General features: G+C 42.6%; 1 protein-coding gene across 2 annotated transcripts; it reads right to left on the bottom strand.

Annotated features, from left to right (window-relative positions):
• Positions 1-1,592: 1,592 nt before the first annotated feature.
• On the bottom strand, positions 1,593-10,798 carry HARBI1 (harbinger transposase derived 1). Of its 2 annotated transcripts, none has more exons than XM_080931334.1 (3): positions 10,739-10,798; positions 8,735-9,533; positions 1,593-3,326 (listed from the first exon to the last, which is right to left on the bottom strand). In XM_080931334.1, exons 2-3 carry the CDS (start codon positions 9,402-9,404, stop codon positions 2,947-2,949), a joined length of 1,050 nt encoding a protein of 349 aa, XP_080787460.1. In that variant the 5' UTR covers positions 9,405-9,533; positions 10,739-10,798; the 3' UTR covers positions 1,593-2,946. The 2 variants fall into 2 exon arrangements, with proteins under 2 accessions (XP_080787460.1, XP_080787461.1); XM_080931335.1 differs by lacking the exon at positions 10,739-10,798 and adding an exon at positions 10,678-10,706.
• Positions 10,799-10,808: the final 10 nt, after the last annotated feature.

Here is a 10,808-nt window from a genome sequence, read left to right as displayed (position 1 = left end):
AGCACTGAAGCCACTAATCTGAAGGCCCATGACTCCTTCAGCTACAATGCACTGATGTACCACAAGACTGTAAGATTAGAGCCTGCGGCAAATGGCAGTCATGAAACAAAGTTGGGGTCAGCAAAATCTAGCCACTTCTTAAGTAAGGACCATCATCAACAAGAATGCTCAGGCCACCCTCAGCAGCATCAGGCACATGATCTGAAAGAAGCACCACTCTGAAGTGTGCGTGGAGGGAATCTGCAGGGCCAGTGCCAAGCTGGGAAGCCAGAGCCTGCGGTGGTAAAGAGGAAACAGACCCAACCTACCAAAAGCTCCAGAGCCCCACACCCCAGAAGCAATCAAGAATACATTGACTTAAATTTTTTTCAAGAGTATAAGAAGTTTTCAGGTCTTTTTTTTTTTTTTTTTTTTTTAAATCTGGAAACTTTGGAGACAGAATCTCATGAATCCCAAACAAGGGTGACCTAGAACTTTTGATCCTCCTGCCTCTACCCAACAAGTGCTACATGACTGGTTCTCTGAAGTGCTAGGAACTGAGGCTAGACCTTTATGTATGTTAGGCAAGCACTCTACCAACGAATTTACTACCCCAGAATCCTGCAGACACACATGTAAAATTATCATCTATAAATGGAAATACTTGAAAAACTGAGGCCACACTACTTTGTGAGACCACAAGGGAGATTTGTGTCAGGATATAGTGTTTGCTTCATTAAGCATAAGCCCCTTTCTTCTATGCCTACAGCAAGAAAAGGTTTCATCCACCAGCAGAGATCCACCAGTTTCCTTTGCAGAAGTTCGTCTGAATGTGAATTAAGCTTCAATTTGACAGTGAACAACTGACTGCTTGTTCTTACAGAGAAGTTTATCAGGATCAGACTGAACAACAGAGATCCAAAGTTGAAATCCTCAAGCTTCTAGGATTCTTCTCACACTGGAAGATGGATTCCTAAGAAGAAAAGCAGATGGGTAGAAGCTGAGACAGCCTGGGGTGTGCTGGGGTAGGCTGCCCTTCGGCACACTGGCATGGACATGCAACAGCTCACTGCTGTGCTGCTTGTTGAGTTTTGTGTTCTAGAAGTCCTTGTAGAGACTTCCTTGAAGGTAGAATGATAATGCCCCACCCCCACCCCAGTTTCTTCCTGTTATAATGATCAGTTGGACACAGGGCTTTTAGTGCTGAAGCTGTGAAAGCCGGAGCAAACCAGGACAGTTTGTCATCCTAAGAATAGACCTTATCTGTCAATCACACAGAATTTACAAAGAGTAAACAAGAAAAAACGAACTGGAAAATGATAATTTTGAGTCTCTCATCTCTTATACATACAATTTTATAAAATCTTGGTAGAATCTAGAAACTAGAACAGGCCCAAGCACATGGACACACCCAGAGGGCTTTCAGTTTCTTTTCTTTTTCCCAGCATTTATAAGGCAAGTTTGAGGCTAAACTAGGCTACAGAGTTTATAATGGAGGCAAAAGCTTTTGCTAAGTTCTGTAAAGCAATTATAATGTTTCATAGTGTGTGTTAGGGTCTGAGTTTGGCTTCCCAGCACAAAAATAAATAAATAAATAAAACCCAAACCAGGTGTGGGAGCACACTTCTTTATTCTCAGCACTCTGGAGGCAGAGGCAAGTGGATCTCCAGAGGTACTGGAACAGCTAGAGTTACAGAAAGAAAGAGAGAGGGAGGGAGGGAGGAAAGAAGGAAGGAGGGAAGAAGGGAGGGAGGGAGGGAGGGAAGGAAAGGAAGAGGGAGGAAAGCTTGTACAAGCAAAAACAAAAATCCAGATGGCTGAGAAAATAAACCCTGTCTCAGATAGATAGACAGACAGATAGATAGATAGAGCAAGCCAAAACAACAAGAAAGCAGGTGGCTGATGACAGCCCTTTAATCCCAGCACTGTGAGGCAGAGAAACAGGTGGATTTCTAATGAACTCCAGGCCAGTCTGGTCTATATAGTGAGTTCTAGGTCAGATAAAGCTACATAGTGAGACTCTATCTCGACAAAAGTAAAACCAACTAACCAAACAAAAACAGAATTAAGTACTGTGACATGTCTGTCATTCTAGTACTTGGAAGGTTAAGGCAGGAAGATTGGTGAATTTAAGACAACCCTGAGCTAAACAGTCAGTACCAGGCTAGTCATGGCTGTATAATAAGATCTTATCTCAAATTAAACAGAAAAAAATGTACAAAGAACAAAATGTAACAAAGTCTTCATTGTATAATGCTCAGAACTAGTTTCTAAATCAACCACCCACTGCCCCACATCCAGGACCTCCTTGAACTCATTACTTTTACTCTCTTGCCAAACTACTCCCTTCACAAGGTAAGACAGTGATGAGAAACAGCATTTGGAGTAGAAATAAACAGCAGATAATAATCCATAATTGTTTTAAATCTTTAGGATGAGTCACCCTCCATTTATTCCCACATCCCTCTGTCATCTGCTGTTCACTCTTTACTTTGAACATCACCAGATTAACACTGCCAAAGGCAGGTAGAAAGTGATCCAAGAGGCCAGCTCAGAGGTGTCACATGACGGGTGACTGAGAAAAAGGGAACAAGACAATCTCAGGAAAATCTTTTCAGTCCCAGCAAAGACACCAATGTGTGAACCCAATTCACACCTGTATTATCCCTGTCAGGTTATTTTTACAGCAGTGAAATTTTGGAACAAGACTTGTTGGGGATTATTTATTTCCAGGGAACTTCTGTCTATCACTCTGCATGTAATATTCTAAGGTCTAAACTCTAGTTTATTTCAAGTCATGCTTTGTACTTCAGCTTTTTAAAGACAGTTTCCACAGTGGCCAATTCTGGCCTGGCATATAGGTACATATAGGTTGGCTTTGAAATCATAATATAACTGCCTCAACCTGCTGAGAGCTAGAACTATCGTCACAAGCCACTATACCTGGCTTAAAGAAAACCTTTCACACTAACTAAAATGAGTGAGTATCAGCTCCTGTCGGATTCGGTCAGCCTCTAAGTCCAGAGACTCCATTTGTTCATACTCGCCCTCAGGGGGTTGTTCAATAGGTCCCATCACTGGGGAGGACCAAACATCCATCCCTTGTTCTAGGGAAATGTTGTGAAGGACACAACAAGCTACAATGATGTGGCTGGATTTCTCCGGTGAGTACTGCAGCGCCCCTTTCGATCCATCCAGGCACCGGAACCTACAGCAGAGGGTCCGCAAAGTCTTTTCTATCACGCTGTGAGCTGCAGAATGGGCCCTATTATAGCGATACTCCGCTGGAGTCTCAGGAAGATGGAGTGGAGTCAGGAGCCAGGGGCGGAGAGAGAGGGAACTGTCACCTGCAAGAAAGGTCAGAGAGAACAAAACTGTGAGTGGATTACAAACAGAAAGTGAATTCAGGCTAGTTGTGTGCTCATGACTGTGATCTCAGTGCTCAGGATGCTGAGACAGAAGGACTACCTCAAGTTCCAGGCCAGCCTGAACTACAGGAACAAAAATAGGGACATCTGAAAATGTGGTGAAGAAGGAAAGGAAAATAAACAGCCTTTGGAGCCAAAGCATACCACAGCATAATAACTAGAAGAAAAATGTTGTCATAAGAAAGTGTGGGGGAAGAGTGATGGCGGAAGTTCAAAGTACGTGCTGCTCTTACCAAGGACCTGGGTTCAATTCCTGGTACTCACATGTGGCTTATAACACTGTAACTCTAGCATCAGGGAAATCAACACTCTTTCCTGGCCTTCAAGGACACCAGGCACACACATAGAGTCACATACATATCTGCAGGCAAACTCTCATACACATAAAATAAAAAGAAATAATTTTAAATAAAGAGCATGAACTAGTATTGATTGGCCCCTCCACCTTTCCTGAAGCTTGTCAGATGCTCAAAGTTCTTTTCTTTCCTTCATTTGTATTTACATTTCAAATATTATCCCACAGTTTTTTACTGCCTTTCCTTTTCTCCATGGTGGTGACAGGATGTGATGAATGTCAAGACCTAAGGTCAGCTCCAGTATAGGTGGCACAAAGGAGGAACGTCTGCACTTGGGAGGCTGAAGACAACCAGTGAGACCAGCCTCCCAATCAAACAGGATACCAGTTTTACAAATCTCTAAACAGAAAGCATTCAAGAAAAAACAGGAAAAGATCTTCTAACAGGAGATCTAAACACAGTCATGAGGAAAATTCTAATTTTACCATTAAGTTTCATGTCTGAAAGCATGACCTGGAGATTTCATACGATTTCCCAGTGACCTGTCTTCCCAGGGCTGAGAAGAGTAAGAGCTGTGTCTGCAGTAGCATCAGGACTCAGGGGCACTAGAATCTTAGATACTGCAATCACATAATAATGCTTTTGTAACATGATCTGGGAGGACCTTGAATATGATGGTGCAAACAGTAATAATGAGAAGAAATCAGAAGTGGACTCAAATAGCAAACAAAAGGCATTTCCTTTAAATGATTTCCTTATTAGAGGATCCTGGGAAGTCCTAAGAAAAGCAAACACAAATGGGGAGTGAGTCCTAGTCCAACAGTACAATGTTTTTATAATGTTTAATTGTCCTGACTCACCACCTCTGACAAACAAAGCGGCTCACACAGAGGTGTGACTTCTTATAAATCTTAATCCGATCCTGGGCCCTGAGAACCAAGGTAAGCACTGTCCTCCTAACCCGCCACCAAGTTCAGTAAATAGTCCTTGACTCTTAAAACAGAGATAGCCACTGTTCCAAAAATAATAAAAGACTTCTTTCATTCTGGAGCTTATGTTTCTAAGGCTGGATTAGCTGAAAATAACTGAAGATGTCTCACAAAAATTTAAAGTTTATATTTAGCTGGTCTTCTTTTTTGAGTCAGTCTTATTCTGTAGACCTAAAACTCCCTAGGTAGCACATGCTGACCTTAAATTCACAGCAATCCTCCTGCTTCAGCCTCCCAAGTGCTGGGATTATAGGCATGAGCTACCATACCTAGCTTTCACCTCCACCACATTTGTTTTAAAGCCAGGGTCTCCTGTAGTTTCAGATCCCTGAGGTTCAGATATGACACTTGTCTCCACCTCTCAAATGCTGGGATTACAAGCGCACACCAGCGCCCTCTCTTCTTTTAATTGAACTCACTCTTTCTTTTCTTTCTTTTTTTAAAGATGTATTTATTTGTTTTGTTTTATGTATGTGAGCACACTATAGCTGTGTTCAGACACACCAGAAGAGGGCATCAGATCTCATTACAGATGGTTGTGAGCCACCATGTGGTTGCTGGGATTTGAACTCAGGACCTCTTGGAAGAGCAGTCAGTGCTCTTAACCCCTGAGCCATCTCTCCAGCTGCAAACTCACTCTTTCTAAATACTGTTTTGTTTTGTTTTGTTTTTAAAAAGGATGTAGAGCAAGCTATGATAGTATACACATGCAATCCAGCCAAAGCTAAAGAGAAAAAATGGGGGAGAGAAATGGAAAAATGCTGTTGGACCCTAGATGTCTCAGGGTAAAGGTGCTTAATACAAATACAAAGCCTAAGGATCTCGGTTTGATCCCTGGAACCGATGTGTGGAAGGAGAACTAAGTCCTGCAAATTGTCCTCTACCTCCACATAAATATAAAAATGTCTTAGGATATTATACAATAATGAAAATAATACTTATGACAGACTTAACAGTGACACCTGTAACATGCTGAACAAAGAACTGCAATAGGTGATAAGTACTTTTGGGCTCAGTTGTTTCTCAGAAACAAACAAACAAACAAACAAAACCAAAACAAAATCCTAAAAACCAGGAGTGGGGCAAGATGGTTCAGTGGGCAAAGCAACTGACAACCTGAATTCAATCCCTGGGACTCACACAAATATGGACACACACACACTCTCTCTCTCTCTCACTAAAACAAGCTCTGTAGTCACTTGCTAGTTAAAATTCAAGCATCATTGGAAAGCAGATACTCATGAGGAGGAGATTAGGATTAGATGGTGAACGGATTATAAATGCTTATGCGATCACTCAGTCACCCGTAAGAAATTCTGGGAGATCTCATCCAAAGCTGCTTAACAGAACTAGTGTGAGAGCTGAAGAACTAAGAACTCAAGCAGTTCGAGCCTGGGAGTTTAGGTAATAGACCTATAGGGACAGCTAAAGATAACAACGGGAAGGGAAGGCTTAAAAGGAACTTAAAGGACCGTGTGATGGTGTTCACCTGAATCCCAGCTACTCCAGTATGAGCCGAGAGAATCAGTCTCTTGAAGCCAGTCTGGGAAACAGTGAGATGTCTATTTCAAAAAAGGAAAGAAAGAAAAAAAGAAAAGAAAGGAATTTAAATATTCTATGCATATTATTTGACTTCTTTTTAAAGCAGGGTCTCTTGTTTCCCTGGCTGGCCTTGAATTTCCTTGTAATTCTAGCACTAAAGAGGCTGAGGCTGGTGGATTATGAGTTCAAGGTCATTTCAGGAGTCAGTTTGAGGCCAAATTTGAAGTCAAATTAAAATTTTGTCAAAAAAGAAATGTAAGAGCAGATGCTGCATGGAAATTGTATATGTAACTGAGAACAATCAGATGCTGTAACCCCATCACTGCGGCAGGAGTCTGCCCACTTGGCAATGGCGAGATTTCTCTCTAATGGAGCATTTAAAAACTAAAGACAGGTATTCCTAAGCATCTACTAAATAGCACACACTTCACTTTGATCAATCCAGTACAAATATAACTAGGGGTTTTCACTAACAGACAGGTATCCCAACACTTTTGATAACGTTTTTTCTTTCTTCAGACAGGTTCTCACTATGAAGTTAGTGCTGTCTTGAAACTTGAAACCTTGGCTGGGCATCCTTCAGACTTTACTCTTTCTCCCTCTCTTGCTCCTTCCCTTCTTTCTTCTCTTTCCTGATACAGGATCCCATTTAACCTAGTGTAATGTATATTGTATTGGCAAACTGTCCTGTACCATTTGAGCTCATTCTAGAACTAGCTCTAGAACCAAGGGTTCCTCCCCCAAGTTTAGAGCCAAGCACATTCATCTCAAAGTCTTCCAAGGCTCCCGGTCTGGAGATGGGCTGCCTGCTCCAAACTTTGTGAGGAGAGGAGAACAACAAAACAGCCCTATAGTCAGAACATTTGGAACAGCTGGAAGGAGAACCACGTCAACAGATATTACTACTATTTAGCCCATGATATAAATGTCCTACAGTGAGAAAGACAAACTGGAGGAAGTTCAGCATGGGCAGCTGGTCCACAGAGAGAAAACTCAACCAAGGACTCCAGCTGACTGCCTTAACTTCCCCACCGGTTTCCACTGGATGTCTTAAACCCTAATTTGATGACATTTGTCTGTCTGCCTATCTATCTATCACTTGCTATTTATTCTTCTACTTTTGTTTGCTATTTACTTAATAAACTAGCTCATTCAAAACCAAAAACATGGCTATTGTAGATCATTCTCTGGAAAATACAGAACACCCAGGTTGGCCATGAGCTTAATAAAGTAGCAGAAATTGGTCTTTAACTTTTCATCTTCCTGCCTAATTTTCCAAGTGCTTTATTACAGATATGTGCTGCCATGCCTGGCTCTTTTCTTTGTCTATGTTAGAATTCCTCTGCTCAAGTGATCCCTTTGCCTCGGTCTCTGCTGTATCTGAGACTGTATCAGGAGCCACAGGCTCAATTCAAGTTCCCTAATGCTGGAGTTATAGGTAGTTGTAAGCTACCCAACATGGGTGTTGAGAACTGAATTCAGGTGTTCTGGAAGAGCAGGTAATCTCTAAGACCCCTCTGTTTAGTTTTTGAGATAGGAGGTCATGTATCACAGGCTAGCCTCAAGCTTCCTATGTAGCTAAGGATCACCCTGAATTTCTGATACTCCTGCCTCTGCCTTCTGAGTACTGGGAATACAGTTATACACAACAGCCAGTGCAGTGCTGAGGACTGAACCCAGGACTTCCTACACTACTAACTGAGCTACATCCCTAGTCCCTTATTTTTGAGACAGGGTCTCCCTCTACATCCAAGTTGGCCTGGAACACTATGTCTGGAACTTAAAAGCCTTTTGCTCAGCCTACCCGGTCCTGAAATTACAAGCATATAAAATAATACCCAGTTTAAATACTTTTTGTTTGAAAAAGTTTTAGATCTATTTTATGTGTATTAGTCTTATGCCTGCATGTCTATCTGTGTACCATGTGCACGCCTTATGCTATGAGGGTCAGTAGCTTTAGATTCCTTGGAACTGAAGTTATGGGTATTTGTGAGCCTCCATGTGGTTGATGAAAATCAAACCCAGGTGCTCTTCAAGAAGAAGTGTTCTTAACCACCGAGCCACCTCTCTGTCCCTTAAATATTAATTAAAAAAAAAAAAAGTCAATGTGAAAAGGTTGGAAGTTCAGTGGTAAAACCCTTGCCTGGCACTCGCAAGCCTTGGGTTTGATCGCCAGCACAGGAATAGTAATGAAAAGATGTATGAGGGTGTGGTGGTATACACCTTTAATTCTGGCACTTGAGAGACCAAAGCAAATGAGTCTGTGTCCCAGGCTGGCTACATCGAAAATTCCAGGCTATATAACAAGTTACTTGTCTCAAACAAAGTCTCTAAAAAGTAATAATAATGAAAGAAAACAAAAAGGCCCAGAGAGTTCTCACTAGACATTTCACAGGATTAAACAAAGAATGGAGTGAGACCGCAGCACCTCAGACCCCACCCACTCTCCTTCGTAACTTTGCAATGGATATAAGCTGGCGATTTATACTTGTAAACTTACCGAGAAGCCAGCTATCCTTGGGCATCCCGGTTTCAAACTGACTGGATAAAGAAGACCGCTGCAGCACAGCACAGTCCTGGAGGCCACCTGGCCAGCTTGTCTCCACACTCATCAGTGCCCCTCTGATGTCACACGCCACCAGGCAGTTTAAAGAATGCAGACCTTTTCGGTTCACATAAGAGAGGTCTTCAGCATTTGGTGCCTTGATTGCTACGTGGATGCAGTCAATCACCCCTATCACCCCTGGCATCCCTGCCAATCCATAGAATTCGTCTTTTAGAGACTGTATGGCAGCTTCGTCAGCTGGAAAGTGAATAAACTGTGAGGCCCGTTCCACAAGGGCTTCAGTGACATTGGCCACACAACGACTCATAGAGGCTTGACTAATTCCAATTGCATCTCCCATCCGAGTCTGGAAGGAACCTGAGGTATAAAACCCTAATGCTGCCAGGATCTGTGTCTCTGGGCTAATAGCCCTAGATCGCTGAGTAGGTCGAGAAAGACTTGCCCCCAAGAGTTCCACTAAGTAGTAAATGAATTGTCGGGGAAATCCATACATGGTTATCAAGTACTCATCAGTCACATCATCCAGCTTAAAGCGGTCCAAGGTCCGGTGACCGCGGCCATACAGCAAGAGGTCACAGTCAAGCACTGTTATTGGTATAGCCATTGCTAACGTGGCTGTCCTTTTCTACCGGCTTTTCCTGAATTTTTCCCCAATGAAGAAGCTGGCACAAAAAGTATCAGAATTCAACAGCTAACCATCAGTTAAATGGTTCTGACATTTATAATCTTCTTTCTGTAAATGTTAATGAAAAGAAAAATAATAATTAGAACTGTATCCAAACCATACCAAATGACTCAAAACCTGCAACACCTTTTCAGCAATTTGCTTTTTAACTCTAGATTTATCTCCACTGACTCACTACTATATGACAAACTTGATCTAATTTGCAGACAATGCGAGTTCAATCCCAGTGCCTCATCTAATGATGCTTGGCATTTCAACTGAGAACAACAAACGAGAACAAACTATTCACAAGGTAAAAGAGGTCTATGACAACGAAACAGCTGACAAGTCCTAAACACCTTAAGGATTACTCAGAGAGGCTTGTTTTCCAAACCCTATGGCTCCACAGATGTGGGAGTGCTCAAACCAGTCCAACTAGGGAGGTAGAAGAACAAGGTGGGGAAAAGGAAGGAAAGAAAGGAAGACAGTTCATGACCCTGCCTGGGGACCTACATTGTCTCCTGTAACAGGCTTTCCCTTCATCTCAAGAGATCCAAATCCTGAGACTTTAAGCCAGGAAGGAAGGAAGATTAACTATTATAAAAGGAAGGAAAGGAGGAAGAGGCTAAGAGAACCAGATAGGTCTGGAACACCGGGGCCACTTTTATGGCCCGCTTTCAAAACATTAAGGGACTAAGATGGCTCCGAGGGCACAGGGTTTGGCTGTGAAGCCTGGTGAAATAAATGAGTTGGGTATCTGAGATCCACATGATGCAAAGAAACGTCTGAGTTAAGTTGTCCTCTGACGTCAACTTCCTTGCCACAGATCGCCCGCCTCCAATAAATGCATAAATGTAATTTTTTAAAAAAAAGTTTATTTCTTTAAAAGTCATGTGAGTAAAGATCGTCAGGCCAAGAATAGTAGCTCACTGTACTTGGGAAATGTAGACCAGAGTCATGTTCGAGGCAAGCGTGGACTCCACGAGCGCCAGTCAAAACAAAGCAAAGCAAAACAAAAAAATTCCTAAGGCTGGTTCAGCTTGTAACTATTAGCATTCTGGACGCTGGGTATCATCGCCGCAAGTTGCAGACTAGCTTGAACTACATTACATTCAAAGCTAACCTAAGTTACACAACGAGACCTTGTCTCAAAAATAGCAAGATAGCAAAAGTATGAATGGTCGGTTCAGTGTAACTGAACGCTGATCGCCACCTTTTCGTAGCTACCGAATTACCCGGAGCACACTCCACCCTCCGGGCCGAAGAAGACCCACCTCCGGAACCCACGGCCGCACACAGGCCGCCACGGTGCGCAACAGCGGCACCGCCCCTTCCGCGTCGGCG

This window comes from Micromys minutus (assembly GCF_963924665.1).
Source record: "Micromys minutus genome assembly, chromosome: 17".
Lineage (NCBI taxonomy): Eukaryota > Metazoa > Chordata > Mammalia > Rodentia > Muridae > Micromys > Micromys minutus.
This window is presented reverse-complemented; position numbering and strand designations above follow the sequence as displayed.